Source organism: Xiphophorus couchianus, chromosome 8, assembly GCF_001444195.1.
Source record: "Xiphophorus couchianus chromosome 8, X_couchianus-1.0, whole genome shotgun sequence".
Lineage (NCBI taxonomy): Eukaryota > Metazoa > Chordata > Actinopteri > Cyprinodontiformes > Poeciliidae > Xiphophorus > Xiphophorus couchianus.
The window spans coordinates 12,275,700-12,296,451 of record NC_040235.1 but is presented as its reverse complement, the minus strand read 5'-3'; the positions used below and the strand labels follow the sequence as shown (position 1 = coordinate 12,296,451).

General features: G+C 36.4%; 1 protein-coding gene across 3 annotated transcripts; it reads right to left on the bottom strand.

Moving 5' to 3' along the window:
- Positions 1 to 454: 454 nt before the first annotated feature.
- Positions 455 to 19,906, bottom strand: smad2 (SMAD family member 2). Of its 3 annotated transcripts, none has more exons than XM_028025529.1 (11): positions 19,750 to 19,906; positions 14,653 to 15,165; positions 8,902 to 8,991; positions 7,452 to 7,645; positions 7,124 to 7,258; positions 6,657 to 6,719; positions 6,239 to 6,292; positions 5,911 to 6,123; positions 5,562 to 5,699; positions 4,873 to 5,017; positions 455 to 4,057 (listed from the first exon to the last, which is right to left on the bottom strand). In XM_028025529.1, the coding sequence occupies exons 2-11, from the start codon at positions 14,907 to 14,909 to the stop codon at positions 3,934 to 3,936; spliced, it is 1,413 nt and encodes a 470-aa protein (XP_027881330.1). In that variant the 5' UTR covers positions 14,910 to 15,165; positions 19,750 to 19,906; the 3' UTR covers positions 455 to 3,933. The 3 variants fall into 3 exon arrangements, with proteins under 3 accessions (XP_027881330.1, XP_027881329.1, XP_027881331.1); XM_028025528.1 differs by having other exon boundaries at positions 6,645 to 6,719; positions 19,750 to 19,905; XM_028025530.1 differs by lacking the exon at positions 8,902 to 8,991 and having other exon boundaries at positions 6,645 to 6,719; positions 19,750 to 19,905.
- Between the last annotated feature and the right edge of the window lie 846 nt (positions 19,907 to 20,752).

Genomic DNA, 20,752 nt, shown 5'->3' with positions numbered 1-20,752 from the left:
ACATTTTAAATCAATACCGTATTTTCTTAACACTGTACTTACATTTACCTTTATTGGAGAGCACCATAAAGTTTGTTTCTATTTTATTAAGAAGTGACAGATTTAAATTTTGATTCTGAAGCATTTTGACTAACTTGAGCTTCCCCCTTACTGAGCTACAATTTTGGTCGTTCGGTGCTTGCAGAAATCTCTTCCTACTTTCCCCTATAGTCACTGGAATGATAGAAACAGATGGACTGAACTGCATTTGTTAAAACAAACTTTAAAATTGTTTTTGAACTCTACGAAGTGTGTAAATATATGGCTCAAATGTATTGGTAAAAAAAACAAAAAAACCCACCAAAATAAGGAGAAACAAAACCAACAACAAACAAAAACACTGATCAGCCAGAGACGTGTTTGAAGTTTGTTTCTAGGTCTGTAGATGTGACATAATGAAAAATTCTGAAAATTATTCATTGAAGTAAAACAGCTTTATTAGTGTACACTGTAAGAAGTCGTAAATGTTGGATAGTTGGAAAGCCTATGGAGATCATCGCTTGAAGAACATCAATTCTAACAGGCTGCGTTTTAGTGGATATGCTCCGTTTATAGCAAGCAGAGGGAACAACATGTATGGAAAAATAAAAAGTAACAACTATATAACATTATACAACATCACAAGTGACATGTAGGAACTTCACTTTATCCAAAAAGCTTCTTTCATAGGACATTTGTTGGAAAGATGCTCGTTTTGGAATACACAATTGTCATCACAATAAGAAGAAAATACAATATGATCTGTATGTAGGAATGCAGACATCAAAATGTGTTAAAGTGTCCTTTACAACCGCATTTGATTCCAGCTTGCCTCTAAAAGGGAGAACAGCTGGTTGGTCTGACAGTACAATCTATTGCAAAGGCTCTTGATGGATCATGCCAATATGCAAGTAAAAGGTATAGCCATTAAGAAGATTTCCTGGGCATACAGTTCGAACACTTTTAGGTCAATGCATAGAACTAACACTTGTATCATCTGTGAAACAGAAGTAAACATATCTTAGTCTCAGCTTGTAAGACATTGCTGAGCCAGCAAAATTATGAGACAGGTGGGAAAGTTGCAGAACAGAGATATAATAAAATTGGCTTCAGGTCATGAGTAACTTCAATCCAATTTAAAGAAAGAAAAAAAAAAAACTATTAACAGTTCTCCATGACACGGTGTCATTGTGGGTTAAATAAACATCCAGACAAAGCTACTCTGCAGAACTAGCATTTGTTTTTTTTATGCACTTTTGCTTCAAATTTGTGCAGACAAATGCTTTAAATCTAGTCTCTGCAAAGACATTAAAGGAAAAACAAACAAACAAAAAAAAACAACTAAACCTTCTGTGATTTGTCTTACCAAACATATTTGTAATGTGCAGTTTCCCTTCGGTCTTAGCATGCAAACCAAATACTTCAGTTTTGTTTGGAGAAAATACACAGATTGAAATCATGAGTCAAAATGACATTTAGATGTTTGACCGAATTTTCAAATTTCTTTCTTTCTTTTTTTAAGACATTCTGTTTAATATCCACTTAAACAGAATACAGCTTGGAGTGAATATGAGCATGTAAACAAAAATCTACAGTGTGTAAGCACAGAGTTTTGAAACTGTTGTTTCACTAATGCTGGTGAAAGCTTTCATATGCATAACAGGCATGGGCCACTTACCTTGACCAAAGTTTAAAAATCACCCTGTGGTACATCCTACATGATCTAATAAAAAGCAGGATGATAAAAATGCAATATGCACACTTATATGAACTTAGACACATGATATGAATAGAAATGTCAGATTATATAACTGTAATACCCACAGTGTTCATCCAAATGTGCTGCAATATGGTCAGGATATTCATTTTTGACTTAAGTCTTTACGTTAATCTTTAACTGTCAAACTGTGAAAATTCTATAGCGACCCATGTCTATTGCATACAGGAATGTTCTGGGTTATAAGACATTTCAACAAACAGTTTCCTCAGTTGTAAAATAGGTCAAATTACACCAAAATTCTGCTATTTCATTATTTAATTCTCTCAAAAAAGGTGATATGACTGATCAAGCAGAGTCCTGAAATTCTATGCGCACGCTTAGTCTTTGGTTACACCCCAGCTTTTGTGCTGCTGAAAGGTTGGTAATAACAATGAAATAATTTATAAAAAAAAAAAAAAACAACAACAACAAAAAACATTGAGAGTAGCTAATTATAATAATCAAAGATCTTGTCACTTTGATTCCGGTAGTCAAATTCGGAGTTTGAAGGTGCACATTTCAACATGTTTTTAATGGTAAGTTACTGGAAATTGTAAATCCTTATAATACACCAAAATCACAGGTCATCATCAAGCTGTAACTATTCAAAACAAAGGGTATTTCCTAAAGAACAAAAATACCATCTAAGAAAAAGAGAACATTTTAAATATATTTATATATATATAAAAAAAGTACAAAATAAATGTAGCTAAAACCATTTGTAAAGAAAACGATAAATGTGTATTATAACTAGCTTGTTGAACACTTAAAGCTTGAACACCTTACTGTAAAATACCAAAAGAGATTGCTGGTTTTCAGATCAACGAATGCATTAGACGACTGAAGAACAAAATTCTTTACAATGGCAATGGAGGGAGAGGAGAAAAATGTATGTTTACTTTTAATGGACAATTCAGAGCATATTGTATTTGACATCGAAGGCAACTTTCTTAGGGGTGCATAATTTGGGGCAGTGCAAGTACAGTATAGAAGCTATTTTATAGATTTATAGATTAAAGTCCTGCCTTTGAGGACTTTCTCTCTTGATAATTTGTTAGAATTTGAAAACTGCATCAGTTCAAAATATTAGACTTGTGCATTTGTTTTTATATTTGGAAATCTCAGAGATAATCCTCTTATTGCATGTCAGACAGAAAGAAGCAAAGATGAAGCTCTAAACAAAGCTACTGGTATATCGTGTAACAGAAAGAATAAGAGCATGCAAAGTGGGTTAAATACTGTGATATCAAAGATTTTTTTTAAAAAACACTTGATTGGTTTCCTTCAGATGCAGAGGTGGGATGTTGTATGCTCTTCTTCTTGCTCTAAGAATTTCTTAATTTATCCATTATTTATTTGTGCTGAGTAATCACTGATACTGCTCTAAATATATTTATATATAGGAGTTTTAATTTGCCACTATCCAATGAACAAACATCTTTAAACTTACATCAAGTTTGCAGAGGACAATTTGTGTTAAAAACAGAGTGTTTGGGTACGTGTGATGACACAAACACCAACAAATTGTTTCCTTCAAGAGCTGAAGAGCACACTCCAAGATAACCAGGTCAATGATCACAACAACTTGAATAAAACAGGATGGATGACAGGGGAAAAGTCATGCTAAGTAGTGAGTCTGACTTTGGTTAAATAGAAGCTGGAGTGGCAGTTGGTTAACATTGTGTAAACTGAACTATTCACACTAAATCAAAGAGTTGAGCTGAGCTAGTGGGTAGGACAGACGGTTTCAAAAAATTACTAGGTGTCGTGCTTGATCCCCAAAACTGCTGTGTCGTCCCTGAGGACAGTAAGGCTCAGTCCTGCTTCAGGTTTCTTGATCAGAGCCCAGATGTTGACGTCGTCGTTGTCCATAATGAAAATCACTCTTTCTACACCGAGTTCTCATACGGATTTGCAGGCCAATTTCAACTATAAGGTTGACAAATATTCAGCTCCACAAACAAACTTCCAGGGTAATCCTTTACAGATGCTGTTCTTCTATCTTCTTGTCCACTGTATGACATTTTGCTCTTCGCTTTATTTTTATTTTTTTTTAAACGCTATTAGTACATTATTTAAGACTGCATGGTAGTCTCCTTTAAGACAAACTGTTTTGACGTTGTGAAATGTCAGTCTGACTTTGCATGGATCTCGTTTTAGGACATACTAGAGCAGCGCGCTGTTGGGGTACCCATCTGGGTCAGCACTTTATCCAACCACTGGAGGGGGCCATTGAGATGCAGTTCGATCCAACAAGGAGTGCTGGTTACAGTCTGGCGTCTGTGTGAAGAGGACATTCCAAAAGATAAGGGAAAATATATTCATACACAAAATTTAGCCAATTATTTTCCCAATTACACATTTGGTTGTGTAATTGGGAAATTAATTTAATTTAATTGTCCTTTTTTTTATTCAATGAAACACTAATCTGATAGGAATATTAACAGCCTATAGTTGCTCATGTACCAATTATAAATATTCCCTACCTTTGAACCGTTTAAGAATTTGTCACGTTAACATAAAAAGATATATTTTATTTTATTACACACATGGGCTTCGAAAGAAAAAAAAGTTTTAGCCCCTTGCATTCTGAACTACAATATGGTGCAACCACTTGCCTTCATAAGTCACCTAAACCAGTTAATAGAGCTCACCGGTGTGAAATTTGATCTCAGTATAAATGCAGCTGATCACAGAGTTTTGTTGGTGAACATCAGCAAACAAATGACCATCCGCCTAATCAACAGGCCAAATGAGGACAGTATTAATCAAAGCAGTCAAGAGCCCTATGTTACCCTTAAAGGAACTACTTTGATCTATAGGTCATGTGGTAGAATCTGTGGACAGGATAACATACTCCAAAAAAAAAAAGAGCTAGCATTTAAGCAAGAAAAAAAAATCCATTAGTCCTGTTTACAAATTGATACAAGCCATGTAAAACTATCCATAAAAAGGCTGAAAGCACCAGGAATGAGATCTTGTTACACTCTGAAACACTAAGAAATTTTTATAACTGATCTGATAGGAAACGTAAAAGGCTATAGGTGTTCTGGAAGACAGAAAGATTGAGTAATAAGTTTAAGAGCATAACCTACCTGTACTCTGCTCCCCAACCCTTGACGAAGCTCATTCTGATTGTGCACATTCTGGTTAGTTGGTACACTGCCTCAAAGCCCTGGTTGACCGACTGGGCTAGCAGGGCTGCAAACTCCTGGTTGTTAAAAATCTTCAGATTACAGCCTAAGCAGAGAAGAAACAAAGACAGGTTAACACACACACCAGTTTTTTCAGACTAAGTGATGACTATTATACCAATGCACCCAATAATTCTTCTTCAAATTTTGACATCATAAGACTCTTCTAAAAACAGGAACAAATATTGTGGAATTATGACAATCAGAACTGTTGAATTCATTTTATGTAGCTACAATTAGAGAAACAAGCAATGTCATGTGTGTGAGTTGTCTACAAAAGGCCCTTAACATCTGCAACATCCCCATGTTCATTTTGCACGATTCTCTGTAAAGCCTCCTGTGCCTCAGTAGTAATATTGCTCACCCAGTCCATTTGGCCATGAATTAAATGTTCAAAGTTACATGGGTACAGATGAGTCAGTGTGTGGGTGAGTGTGTGACAAATCCTGTCACATTTTGGAGGCTCTTGTGGCTTTCGTCAAGCTTTCGTTCATTTGTATAAGTTTACTTGGTGAATTTTTGTACAAACTAAGACACAAAGGAAGTAAAATAAAATAAAATAAAAAATAAAAATTTTAATGTGTATAAACCTGGTGGTATCTTGCAGACAGTAGCTGGGTGCCACCCATATCGCTGGTTGCAGTTGGGACTCTGAACAAAGATGGCACTGTCACTGAGGCACTCGGCAAATACCTCCCCTCCGATGTAATACAACCTGACACCACGACCTGCAGAGGTTCAGACAAAACGTGAGGACAAAAGAGAGGGAAAAAAATCCCTAGGTGGTAACTTATAGGGGAACAATCTTAAAAGTACACAGCTTTTCAAATTAGCATTATTATAATTCAGTGTAGACAAATAATAAATCAGCACCCTTTTTGTAATTGTAATAAGTTATAATTACAACCTGTTGGCTGTCCAATATGTGTGTATCTATACCTATATGCCTCCTTGTCATCTCCACAGTGGCATTTCTGTTGACATTGCTGAGAAGGCCTAAACAAAAGCGTTCTGAGTTGGAGGGATCCGTGAAGCCGTCGACGGTCAGAGATGGCTGCGAGGCGTGGAAGGTCTCACCGACCCGCTGGTTCAACTCGTAGTAAGCTATAGAGCACCAGAAAGCTGGTTCACTGTAGGTGACCGGCTGAAGGTCTGAGAGGAGAACAACAAAGAAGGATTTGTTGAATTTGTATTTTAAAACCCTAAACTGCGTCAGTGATCCATTCATTTCCACGGCTAGAAATTTTTTTTATAGAAGTTAACTTACCTAGGCCATGACTGACCGGTGACAGAGCGCTTGGTGACATTTCTGCTGGTGAGCCTGGTGGGAAAACAATCATTTCTACTTATTTTATTCTATTACAATCTTAAGTGAACAACAATATTACTGTGAAAATCTATATTTTGTTCTGTCATTTTGGGGCCAGTTTTATTTAGTGTGATGATGATGTTACCTCTGCTACTAATTCAAATAATTAATAATTGTTCATGTCAGGAAGGCTTGAAAAATATATTTAGAACTTTGTTTTCTACCATAAATTAAACACAGTGGGATACTGAGAGACAAACATTTTATGCACATTACATGGTCTGAAATGGTCGTCCTGGTAATTTTTGTATGTTTCAGAGAAGTGAGTTTAACAGCAGTCCCGAATTACAACAATCAAATCTACCTGATTCCATACTTTGATTCATTTGCTGGTCGCTGGTTTCTCCATCTTCACTCATATATCCCGGAGGAGGAGTGTCTGTAAACAGGAAATTATTTAATGCAATTAGTGAAGAGATGAAATCTATCTATTTTCCAAGCGCTTTCACTTGTATATAGTAAAAAACAGACTGAATACACAAACCTATTTTGTGTATTCATACTTCTAATATGTTTTATTAACGTTTTCATGCCTAACAATTAAGGCAGCTTTATGGCAGAAATGTAATTATTGCTGAAGTGAAATCACTTAAAAATAAAATAATTGTATTTTAATTAAGTGATTATTATCCAAATGTTTTCCAAGGACTTTATAAGAGGAAAAAACAATTTAAAACAATGATGTCATTCAACTCTACAGTCAGACACTGAATTGTATATGTTGGGCTTGTTTGACAGATTATGTGTGAAGGTGGTAAAAGTACCCTAGTGCCCAATACAAACCTGGTATATAGTTGTTAGGAGGTTCTATGCCTGCAGGAAAGTTGGTATTTTCAGGGATAGAGTTTGTGAAGTCGTCTAGAGGTGGAAGCTCGGTCAGAATCTCTGCATGGCGTGGCACCAACACAGGAGGCAGCACTAAGAAGAAAAGTCAGACAATTTATTTTTTCTCCTATGCAAGTTAAATTTGAGGAGATAAACATATTTGAAAAACGTCATGAAGATGCTGTACAATGACAAGGAAGATACACTTAAACTGCATGAACTCAATTCACCCCTGCTAGTGCACATGTATTGGAAAGAAAATAAATATTTTTCCAATTATCATTACCAGGCGTCTCCACTCTCTGGTAGTGGTAAGGATTGACACAAACTTCATCCTTCTTGAGGTTGAATGCATATTGGCAAGTGTCAATGGCCCTAAGCTCGTGGTGACTGTGAAGGTCAGGCCATCTCCACAGGCGGCAGTAGATGACATGAGGCAGGCCTTTACGATGAGAAACCTGAAGGCGGCCATCGAGTGACCTGATGCAACCGGGAAGGAAACAGGCAGATAGCTCAACTCAGAAAACTGGAAGAACAGTAGACAGACACTCAATGTGTTTGTGCTGCACTGACTTTCAAGTTTGGTGGTATTTATTGAGGTAATACACAAATAAGCAATAAACTATTGAGGTTAAATACAAAAAAAAAATCATTTTGAGAAGACACTATTTATACCTTAAAACGCGGCTTTTAACTGCAACTATGAGTTCAATATCAAATCACTGTTCTGACTGTAATAAAAAATGATTTTAAAAAGATTAAGCTGTTATAACTAAGCCACACTGCTCATCTAGGAAAAATGTAGTACAATGTTAATGTATTATATGTAATTTTTTATACCTACAAATAGTAGAACCAGATTGTGAAGTGGAAGGAAAATAAAAACTACAAGTGTACTAAGCACCATAAATAAAGTATAGAACAACCAATTGTCCTCAGAACTCAAATAAGTTGATAGGAAAAAGATGTGGTTCAATGGAGGAGGTTCGGTTCAATGATGAACAACAGGGTGCTGTGGGGGCATATTTGTTCAGTCAGTAAAGGGAAAGTTGGTAAAAGTTGGTAGATGTAAGGAAACACAGGAGAGCAGTTCTAAAAGCAAACCACAATCCGAGAAATACAAGACACTTCCAGGAAAACACTACACAAACAGCACAAAAACAGCATCACTGACAATCCAAAGTACATTAAGGTGTTAGAATGGCCTAATTAAAGTCTTTGCTGAGAACCAACTGAGAATATCTGACTGAATGTGAGCTATTTGGCACAAAATAGGGAAAACAATCAGTCTCTGGATTTGAAGACCTTAGCAAAATGCCCATAGGCTCAAACTATTTTCCTTTTCTAAAGTCTTGTCACTGAACTCTTCAGGAGATTCCAGACATTCTTTGTCAATACCTAACTCATCAGAGGGGTTTGGTAACAGAAGATGGACCATAATATTTTTTATACTGCCATAATGGTATGGCTGATTGGTACAAAAAAAGTATTTAAGAATAAAAATAAACACCTACAGGTTCTTCTCATCACTTACTCTGCAAATTGTTAAATGGTTAAAGCCTTTCTATAATTGCAGCAGTAAAACCAACAAACAATAAGGAAACCATGGAAATGAGCACAAAATGCAATTTACAATGGTAGTGTATGTTTTAAAGAAACAAGTGAGCATTATTATGCTCCATGATGTGTGTGTGGATCAGAAGATGCATATTGACAGTGCATGCGAGTGTATTCACCTGCTATGGTCAGGGTATCCGTACATGCCTGTAGAGTCCCACTGCTCTATCGTGTGGCCTGAGCCCAGACCCCACAGTTCTGAGCAATTGCTACAGACACACATACACAGGACAAGTGGAAAACATGATCAAAATAAAAGCATACAGATGGTAAACATGAGGTGTTTCAACTTAAAAGAATGGAATCACAAATGTGTATAGTTGAACTCTTGACATACACACACACACATATAAAAGTATTCGCTCACCCAATTCCAAAGTAATGGAATTCAGCTGTTTCAATCACTTTTATTCTCACACATGTCTTTTGTTATTAAAAACAACAAAAGACAACTCAAGCACCCAGGAACCCAGGCTTCTTTTGTAAACATTTGTGAAAAAATACAAATTAATCCTAACCTGAAGGTTGAAATCCAACAACCTTGAAGGAGTTTTGGTTTGATAGCTTCCAAGAGAAAGGCACTGTCTGACAGAACTGTTACAAATACAAGGTTATCTTTGTATTTTTGTGAAAGCCCCCAATCAGAAAATGTTTGCTGCACTGTAAGAAGATAGGTTGAACAACTTTGAAATAATTCAGAACGAGAAGATTGGAAGACAGGCCTCCTCGTCCAACATTAATGTTGATGAGGACATTTTTAATCCATTGGCTGTAATAAAGCCGATGGACTAAAAATGGATGTCTCTTAACTTCATATGTATTTGAAGGCAGCAGAGCGAATACTTTTGGCAACATTTTCTTATTTTCCACTAAGACCAAGCAGATGAACAATGATTATGTGACCATTTCAAATGAGACGAAAAGTGATGTGATGCAATCAAATGGTGCAAGGAGCTGGAAAAGACCTAACATTTATCTAGGAACACATTTAGTTAACTGGAAAAAAAAAACTCAATAAATATATCTTTATAAACTGAGTAAAACCTTTTGGTGATATTAAAAAATTCAACCAACACAAGATATTGGTGATAATCTTTAAAGTGCAGAAATTTGTCAATTTCTAGTTTCTAGTCTCAACAATTAGAAAAAGTCTCAACCCTTATTTGAGTTGTTCATGTATAAAAAAAGTTACATTCATGCATAGGCCTGTCACGATAGCAAATTTTGCTGAGCGATTGTCTCAAAAAATTATTGCGATAAACGATAATATTGTCTGAAGACCTTTTTACACTGATTTAATGGAAATGACGTAATAATGCATGTGATTTCCTGCCAAAGATAGATACACTTTATTTTCAAAAGAATATTTAACACTGGAGCTGATAAACTAAATAAACAAAACAACCAAAAACAAAATGGATTCTCAGTCTCCATTAACAAAAAATGTACTTGATAAAAACTAAACAACATAAAGCCAAAGTGTAAATAAATACTGCATTGAACCAAAAGACTGCAGATTATGAAGTCTGTATATTATGTTGCCCTTAAGTAATCATTAGAATTAAATAGAGAAGATGGGCACATCGACTACCTGATGCAATAATTCACACTACATGATTTTTTGCTCCTATTTTTCCCTTTACAACAATCTTAGACCTTTGGTCTTTCTAAGATTGTATGGTGTGTTACGGTAGATCCTCGTTGCCGCTCCGATCTAAATCAGGGGTTTTTCCCCGACTGGGAGCTTAACTCAGCCTGTTGAATGTGACAGGCAGCCAATCAGAAAGCGCGGATTCTCCTCCGTGTTATCTGAGGGGAAATTACGTCGGGGAATCCCAAACAGCTGACACGGTGCAACCCGAAGTCCAGCGGACGTGGAAACAACATTAATGTTTATTCAACATGCAAAGAATATAGAAATGACAAGAGGAGGAGTTGGAGCGAAATTGCTACCGCAGTTGATAAACCCGGTAACTTTTCAGCTGTTCTTCGTTAACGTGACGTAAACAGGTTATAATGATTTTCATTCAGTCAGGACTTTACGCTGACACTAGCCACATGCATTGCAGGTAGATTGTAGTAAAGCATTGATTAATACCTGGTTTTAAAATTAGTTCACTGGACTTGTAGCCATTATTTTGTACCCATTGTTGGACACCACACGGCAGGAACAAACCCGATCAAACCGTTATACCAAGGATTTCTGTCGGCTAATGTGTGGTCTGTCAGGTTTTGAAAATGGGCCGACAATCGGCTGACAGCTCTAAGATCGTGTCGTGTGCGCTGGGCTTTACACTAAGGAAATGAGGAAGGGAGGAGTCAGTGGAGAGCACCGGAGTTGAGCCTTTTTTCATTCGGTGTCATCAACAGAAAGAGAAAAAGGTCGGAAGAGACGATAATGCCGATAATTGAAATGACGTCGATAGTTTTAATTTATCGTAGGATTAATCGATTTATCGTTTATCGCAACAGGCCTATTCATGCATATTCCCAAGATAAAAGAAGTGAAATGGAAAGAAAGATAAATTACAAATAAATTTTAATGAGGACAAAGACATTCAAAAACAAGCCTAGATTATTTAAATTGGAAAAAGAAAATCTGAATCTAAACATATTTATGTGAATGACCAAAATGTTAGTTGGTTTGTTGCAATGTGTTTGTTGCACTGTGTTCAGCAGAGAAAGGGAAATTTTTCAATCTGATCAAAATAATTGTCTTGCCTGTCTGTAAAGGACTTTCTATCTCAAAACACATCGACACACTCAAAATTTTGCAGGTACAAGCAGAAAAAGAATTTCATCTAATGTAAAAAATGTTTTTCCAAGTGTCTTGCTCACTTGAAAACTAAAAACAAACACTATTTACAGGCTTGCACATGAATTATGATAGAAGTACATATGAGAAATGTTATTCAGATGCCCTACTGACAGTCAAGCCCCAGCTACTACAGAAGAAAACTACAAGACAATAACCAGAGCAAATCACCTCAGCTTCTATCAGACTTACTTTCTCACATTAAAAGGAAAGAATGATATGCATCAAAAGCCTGGAATCCTATCTGCAGTAAACATTTGTGTTCTTGTGGGTATTACATCCTGACATTTCAGAAAAGGTGAAATGCTAAAATTAATTCTGTCATTTGAGCAAGCAATGGACAAATGTAGGAGCCTTCTTTTTGTCATGAACATAAAGGAGTTAATAATATTTTGTAAACAATGACACTTTAATGCAAAGTTGGCACTTTTAATGGATTTTCATGGCACCTTTTAGAGCAACTTTGCCTTAAAAGTGTCATTATTTACCAAATGACACTTCATGACAACAGTCACAGACATTCATAAAGGCTCGTTCATGTTCATGACAGGTGTTATGTCATGTTCATGACACCGTCATGTCAGTCTTATGCACACCCCGTCATATAAAGTGTTATCATATTTTGCTGTAGTAAAAGCGCAAAAGTAGGAACATACTGTAAAGCTCATTTCAGAAGATAACATTTTCATAGAATCTCTATACATTTTCAGGCTACTAAAACTGCTATTTCCTGTGAGTAAGATTATGATCAGCTCCAGCTTAGGGTCACATTGTTCTGTTCACAGAGAAAGCCATGATGTAGATAAAAACACATTGTTTCTTTATCTTTTCTATTGCAACCTGGCTCCAAAGCAATAACTCTCGACTGATAAGAATGTTTTTCTTAACAATACAAGTGCCACACCACGTAAATCACCCCTTTTCTTTAGAGGTTTCAGATTCAAAGGCAATATGTCACATCAACTTTGAAAACTTCTAAGTTCTGATATGCATAGCAACTTCCTCTCTTGTGCTTTTATCTCTTGCTGGATTGTTTCATTTCAATGTATCTTCACTTAAATGCGTTCTCAAACCTATCAGCTTTTGTGGCCAAGTATGCTTTACTTACAAAGAACATTGTGCTGAAACTTTCTTTGTAAGGCATCAACAATTACCGGTAATTAGGGCTGCGATATTTAGTGATGGTAATTAACAACATTGAGCCAAAATTCGACTGAAGATGCTTTTCATAAAACCACATACATGTTTTCAATGCAAAACAGGAAGTTGCTGAAACAATATTATATATACTTTCTGCTAAATTAATATTATATATAAATACAATATGCTTAATTATACATTATTCCAATTTGAGACTGTGGCTTTCTACGAAGTCCTACACCTTATGAACAAACATCCTGCAGGTAGACATTAATGGGAGTCCTAACAAAAACTCTTTATAATCTTTATTTATAAATTAAGTTACAAAGCATAGAGAAATGCAGCACTTCCTCTTACCCATCTGTTAATTTACACTGGAGGTCAGCTGGCCTCTGGTCAGCTGGAAAAGTAAGCTTTTCCCTTACTTATAAAAAAAGCTATTTTAGATGTTTGGAAGTATTTCTGGTGGCAACACACACAATTATAGTTTAAGAACTATTGGGAGTCCCACTTATTAGTCAAAGTAATGCAATTTAACACTTAAAGTCAACTATGAGTCTGTCTATTTTTTTGACATCAGTAAGAATACTTGTAGCTTCTCTCTTAAGTATAAAATAAAGAAGACCATATTTTGGTTTTTAATTTCTGTGTAAATGCTTCAATACTGAGGTGTTTTCACTCAAACTCTTCATACTGAGAATCTCTTACAGGCTGATTGAATAGTTAAATAAGACAAAGCTGGATTTTGGATCCAACTGGGCAGTTCAGTAAAGAGCTTTTCTAATAGTTTGAAGAAATCTGAATTACCTTTCAAGCCTAGTTCAAACTCAAAATAAAAAAAATAAAGTACAGAAACACCTGGACTGAATCATTCTATACTAAACAGATATTTTAAAGAGTTTGATTAGTGCTTGAAAATATAAAATGTTTCTGCTCAGTGTGGCATAATACAGTTTTTGCTGTACACTACATGGACGTACACCATCCAGTTTTTGACTGGATGGTACAATTCATCCTTCATGATTCATTTTGATTTATTGTGATAACTTATACAACAGAGTGAGAACAGAAGGTGTGCCAACAGAAAGCAGAGATGGATTAAAATACCTTTTAACAAATTAGAAAAAAATGCAGACATATTAGTCATCAGAATCATCATTAGTTGCAGCCATAATAAAAAATATTCAATACAATCTAATGCCACCATGATGTCATCATGAAGAGCATGGGCTACAAATATGTTTCCACTATTGTACAGGGACGCAATCACACACACACACAATAGCGAGTGTGAAGAGAAGGGGATGAGTGGAGATGTGTGCGGCCAACTGCTTTAACCAAACTCGTTTTATTATTCTGCTTTTCTGAGGGGAAGTACACTTAAAGGCAGCCCAACTTAATGTGCTGGGCCTGTGTGAAGGAATATTTTTAAAATCAAATGATGTGAAAGTATCAAGTGGAAGAAGAAACACCATTTTTAAATAGCTTAATTGATGTCCATCAAGTCAAATCTAGAACCGGTTCTGCTGGTGATAGGTGCAGGACATCTGTTTCCTCAAGTTGGGTTTCACTTCTGCAGCCTTCTTAACCTATGGCACCACACAACAGGGAAGTGAACCCACTGTTGCTCAACAAAAACTCCACTTCCGATGACCGAGTGGGTGCCAATCACCCTCTTCTTTACATTTTTGTTTCTTCATACACCGCTGCTATGCTTATCAAAAATCTGTGGTGCTGGCATGTGTGTGTGTGTGTGTGTGGGCGTGTGTTGAATTAGCAAATGGCAGGTTCTAAAAAGAAAATGCTCTCGGTGACGAAAAATGTTTTTGGTATGTGTTTGTTCAAGGATTCTCACAATAACACATAGGTTAGATATGGTGTGTTTGCATCTAAAAATGTTGTCACCTGCCCTTACCTGGGTATTGTTACACATTTTGTGTTGCTGTTTTGTGCGCTGATGGCTTTCTCCAGCTCATCCAGCTGGCCGGTCTTCTTCAGCTTCTTCACCAGGCTTTTCACTGCTTTCTCGCACCATTTTTCCTCCTGCCCTCCTCCATTCTGCTCCCCGACTCCACCTATTCCTCCGCCCGCTCCTCCACTCCCGGCCGGAGTCTTCTTCCATCCCAAGAGGCGCTTCACCACCGGGGGTGTGAAGGGAAGAATGGAGGACATGGTGGCTCTTGTTTTCTGTCACGTACGCGTGAGGGTTCAGACGTTCCTTTTAACGTGATATCAGGTGAAGATTTGTGAGGATTATTAAGATGAAGATGAGGTCTAACTTCTACTGAAACAAAAAATTGCAACAATATAAATGGATTGTGTGCAGGTTCTGGAAAGAAATTTAAAAACTAAGGCATTGGTCTAAAGAGGTCCTGGGGAATCTCTGAGGATTAAAATGTATGGAGTAGAATAGAGCATCCAAGAAAACCTATGAAAAGAGAGAAAACACCAGTCAGTGGAAGATAGATTTTGATGAGATTGTGCACATTTCTTTTAGATAGAACAATAGACATTTTCCAAGAAACCACACAGCCTAAAGATCCAAGAATCTTCATAAGACAATAAACCAGGGTGGTAGTCAAAACACTACACACCCTCTTCTTAGAGGTGGTCTTAGACCATTAATTAGCTGCACTTTGTGCACAGAACTATAATCTGGTGTGTTCTAACCTCTAATAATCATGCCTGTTCTGTTTCTCAATTGAAATAAGAAAATAAAATCAAACTGTGTGCACAACAGCTTTCTTCAATGACAGAGGAAAGCTGCAAATATATTTATATTTCAATTTAAAACTCCTTTAAGAATGTTCAGCTAGTAAGCACTTATGGCTTAATGCAAACAACTCTAGTTATGTAATCCGTGAAAATGTATAAAACTGCCTGCATAACTTTAAGTGGTGCTTCCTCACCTAGAAAAATTGCATAATGTCAAAATCAATAAAGTATGACATCACAGTCGCTCATATGCAGCTCTGTAAAAATCAATGTTAACATCTGAAGTATGCTGGTCCATTTGTGAACTCATTGATTTCACTCTTAATGTTGGAAGACGTCCATCCACCAGCAACACGCATGCTTATGCTCATCTTTGCCTTGTGTGAAGGCGAAAAATTTAAGTTGGAGAATCAAAAATCAAAGCCAATTTGATCCACATAAAATATTTTCATCCCCCTTAAACTCTCTCCTTTTTAGTCTCATGACAACATCAAACTTTAATGTGTCTTTCAGGAATTTTAGATCATGGAAAAACATAAAGCAGTACATAAAGGGGAAAACAAAACTAAATGTTTTGGGGGGGTTTTTCTTAAATGATCAGAAATCTGAAAAATAAGACATACATTTGTATTATAGGCCACTTCACCCCAATGCCCCTAAATAAAAACTTGCATCAATAATAAAATTTGCTGCATTTTGGTCAGACATTCTACTGCCAATCGGCTGTTTCCTCTACTGTACATTGTTTGTGTCAAGCTTCAAACATTATTTCTTCTGAACAAAATCCTCCATCTAGCTCTTCCACGTGGATTGTAAAAGCATCTCCATCAACAGATTCTTTAGGAGTAGAGCTCTGCAGCTCCTCAAAAGTTACCACAGGCCTCCTCTGGTTAATGCTCTCCTCATGTGACCTGTCAGGTTGCTTAGTTGAGCTATATTGTTTTTTTTCCAATTTTAGATAATAGATTAAACTGTGTTAAATGACAGTTTCTAAACTTCAAATATCTTCACAAATACACCTGCATTCATTACCAAGAATAAATTACACAAAGGCAGAGCTCTGCTGGCAGCTGAAACTCCCCCGATGGCAGCAGTACTTTTCTCATAAGCTCATACAAAGCAAATTAAGACAGGACCTAATGAAAACGTTGGAGATACACAATCTCCCCCAGCCTTTAGATTTCTGGAGTAACAACACTGATCAATAGGGCTTGAGGGATTCCTCTGTGAAAAAGAGCAATGCAGAATTTCTCAACCTAGGTGAGAGGGAAGACGGGATAACTCTCATCTGTGTGTTACTCTCTCCTAGGATGAAATCCACATGCTTAACCTCTGGACTTCTTCCCAACTGCGCAGTACACACAGGTTCAACCATTCCAGAAAATAGTTAACTGCAAGTGAGGCAGCAATGTTCACATGGTCAAAATATTCAATAGGTATGTTACTATCAGTGAGTCTGCAGCTTTTGTTTCAGCCCTGGTGCATTAAAAGGAACATTTTTGATTTACCTGAAATGAGTATATTGTTATAGAATGCATTCCCACCGGCCCTGTTTGGTCGGACTTAATCAAACTCGACCTCGTTTGTCAAGAAAGTTCAGAATCATTTGGAGAGGTGTTAAACTTTGATGCAGACCTAAAACGCAAACTGTGGTCCAACTATGTCTTGGTACGGTTGAAGTGAAATCTAGTTTGGTAAAAATTTATATGTGAATGTGAAGCTGACTAGAGAAGGTTCCTAAAGCAGAGAGTGGTCTACATTTACCTTACTTTATGGACTGTATTTACCCAGGGTAAACAACCAAAACATAAGTGTGAGCCCTGCATCAGCAGGAGAAATGTCTTGTGGTCTTTTACCAAATACAGAAGAGAAATCCTGCAACCGCTAAAATCTAACGTCACTTCATTTTTGTTTACATTTTGTGAAGAAGGAACTTGCACTCTGTTTCGTATTCAGAGGGTTTTGTGTTGTTTCCTTCAGTAGTTCTTGGTGCAGCGCCACCACTGGCAAGGGAGGGGAACAGATTTTTCAAAAGGTTTGATTTGTTTGACAGTGCAGAGCTCAAATGAATCAAATCAGTTGAAAATGCAGCAAATGTTGCAATTTTGGTTCAAATTCAAACTGAAATTGATTGCTTTTCACACCTGACTCAGAACTATCAGGTGTGAAAACATTATTAAACCAACTAAGTAGTCTGTTAGTTAAGACAATAAAAAATAAATTTAAAAAAAGTCTTCTTTCCATCAACAATTGAAAAAAAGGTCTTAATTCCAGAATTCTACTATAATGTTTATAAAGAATAAGCAGAATACTATTTTGTTTCCAAGCAGCAGCATTTCTATAGTAGTTTTTAATAGTGTAAAAATGATATCTACAGTAATGAGCATGAAAGAATTTTGTGATTTTGGGTCATCAGTACTTTACAGGCTTAACAAAGGGTCAACAATGTTTGATGATTTTCCACTTTTAACACACTATTGCATTCAATTTTAAATGAAATCCTTATTTTAACCACACAAAAGGTGTTTGTTGCTGGCAGGCGTTTACATTAATAAATGTACCAGCAACATCAGATGTGAAGAATACAATACTGAGTGCTTCAGAAAGAGGGGCTTTCATGCTGTTGTAATAATTACTCCATCTAAAGGTTAATACACAACCGAGAGGGAATAATTTAGTGAAACAACAGAAGCCTTTGTTGTTTGTTAGAAATACCACAAAACGCAGTGCTAAGAGCCCTCATACTAGGTATAGTACCTTCAGTTTATGTTCCAGTAACTAGACCTGTAATCACACTACTGCCTCAAAAACAAGTTATTTTTCTGGAGCTTTTAGCTTAGAATTCAATTTATTATCCATTTATTGACTTCCTGTTTGTGACATAGCTGTAGCATTAAGTCAAGTTTTAGGTCTGACCAAATCTGCATTTGATTTACCTGAAGTTGATTTTTTTTCTCACTTTTTTAAAATGCAACCCTTTATGTTTCCACATACCTACAGGTATCTTTCAACACTTTATAATACAATACACAGTTATGAAGGACACAGTTAGTTTCTGCAAAAAAGAAAAAAAAAACAAAAATTGAAATATGCAACTCTACATAATGAAGCAAAACAGTAAAGCAGTTTCTTTTACTGTGCTAAATTTCTGAAATTAATTGGCGTTTATTAATTGCTAATATATCTACATGCGAAAAATAAAATGATGGAATAAATCTTCTAATGGAAATGTTGCAAGAACTAAAATAGCAATAAAAACGATTTTGTCATTCACATTTGTCACAAATTGCCAAAGCGGTTCCTTTAAACATTTCTAGCTTTATGTTGGAATTTATTTTTAAAATTGGCATTTCCGCTTGGGCCCCAACTTTTTAAATGTTTCAATTAATGTAAACGAAGGAACATAAGTTCCCGCAGAATTCAGATTTTATAAGCTGAAACTTTGTCCATTTTAAACCAGCACATGATACTAATATTATCTAAAACGGGACTTCGATTTTCTTTAAACCCAAACCACTTGTTTTGACAAGCAAGCCTATTGAAAATGTGGCAAGCATACCTAACTACACCTTTAATAAATGTGCCAGCACCATTAGATGTTGCAAGAATGCATTACTGGGAGCTTGAGGGAGAGGGCTTTGATGTCGCTGTGGTAATTACTCCAGCTAAAGGTTAATACACAAATGAGAGGAAATAATTTCCTGAAACAACAGACGCCTTTGTTGTTGGGAATACCACAGGAACAAAACGCACTAGGAGCCCTCAAAGTAAGAGGGAAAAGTCTCTACGTTAGCTGATTAACTAAGAGAGGAGAGAAAAGGTGATGATATGGCTACAACGTATCTCAGCTCCAGCTATCAGGGTCTTGTAGGAAATATTAGCTCCGTTGTTTTGTAAGCAGCGTCTGGTTTTGTGTGAGAAACTGCGTGTTTGGGTTACTTCTACTCCGAGGAGAGGATACACACGATCCGAAGAATAAGCTAACGCTAACGGCGATTCAAAACAACCCCATGGTTGGCGACTTTGGCTAAAGTCAGACAAAAGCGAGTCTAATTAAATGCTGGATGTACATCCATTAAGCACAAATAAAGAGAAAAACGTAGGTTTCTTCACTTTAAAAATGACCGATAACCCATTCTGCTTGGCACTATACAGAGAACGAAAAAAACATATCTGCTAGCAAGCTTGCTACTTAGTGCCACAGACAAATAAACAGGACTGTTGCATGTTTAGTCACCGCAAAAAAAAACAAAAAACAAAAAAAAACGACTTCAAACATACTTTGAAATACACTTACCCGGCAAAGAGATGGAATGTGGTTGACTGGTCATTCAAGTACCTGATAGAAAAACCTGGCCGTTCATTTTAAATACACGTAGCGAGAGTAGAAAACTGTGTTTTCCTCCTCGGAGCCACCGGAATGATGGCCCTTCATTCATAGCTCAACCAAACTTGCATCGCTACACGCAAAAAAACCCACTCAGAGTAGCCTCCTTAAGTCCCACCTCCTCCTAATTCCGATTGGCTAAATCTTGGGTATTAGCGAATAACAAATTAAGAGACGTTCATTCTATTGGTCCAAACATGCGTCTGTCAGGCTTTAACGCCAACAACGGTGTTTTTGCAGTTTTGATTTTGATCAGTGAGAATTTGGTGGATACTTTGGTGCAGCCATTCATATTTTTTCAATATAGTTGAGTAAGATACAAATTTTATCATATATTTGCTTATTTCTCAGAAATCCAATTAAAAAAAGAAAACTCAAAAGTTAACGGTTTGACAAATGTAGCAAATAAAGAGCTAAGATTCAGTTTCTCAAAAAAAATATAGACATTTCATAACACATTTGCTTATTTTTAATACCTAAATTGTATCTTATGTCCGTATTACAGTCCATAAAAGTCAAAGTCAAAGTCTGGTGAAGATGACTTGACATCTGTCCAGCAGACAGACACTAGCACCTTTCACAAAAAGGGTGAACCACCATGACCACACAAGGTCATTGTGACAAACGCATGTTGTTGATTGGGTGCAGTTTAAATGCCATCATCGAAAAGTTTAGTGGAAGGAAAAACTGTGGTATAAAAATGTGTACAAGCAAAATATAATTAGAGCTTAAGAGAGGACCAAAGTTGTCTTTTAAGATTAAAGTGGGCCAATGTATTTTAAAGTCAGTGCATGGATTGGCAGTAAATTTTGGAGCAATTCATGCTTCTCTCTACTGACAAGCTTTTCAGAGATGCTGATTTTATCTTGACAGCTCCTCACTCTGGTAATAATGCCAATAACTATATTAATGA

What these genes read in the sequence shown, in the direction of transcription:
- smad2 (XM_028025528.1), bottom strand. Translation starts at nt 14,909, where the DNA reads ATGTCCTCCATTCTTCCCTTCACACCCCCGGTGGTGAAGCGCCTCTTG. An exon ending in AAATGTGTAACAATACCCAG is followed by an intron (nt 8,992 to 14,652) that starts GTAAGGGCAGGT and finishes GTGTGTCTGTAG; the next exon opens with CAATTGCTCAGAACTGTGGG. An exon ending in TCCTAACAACTATATACCAG is followed by an intron (nt 6,720 to 7,123) that starts GTTTGTATTGGG and finishes TCCTGTTTACAG; the next exon opens with ACACTCCTCCTCCGGGATAT.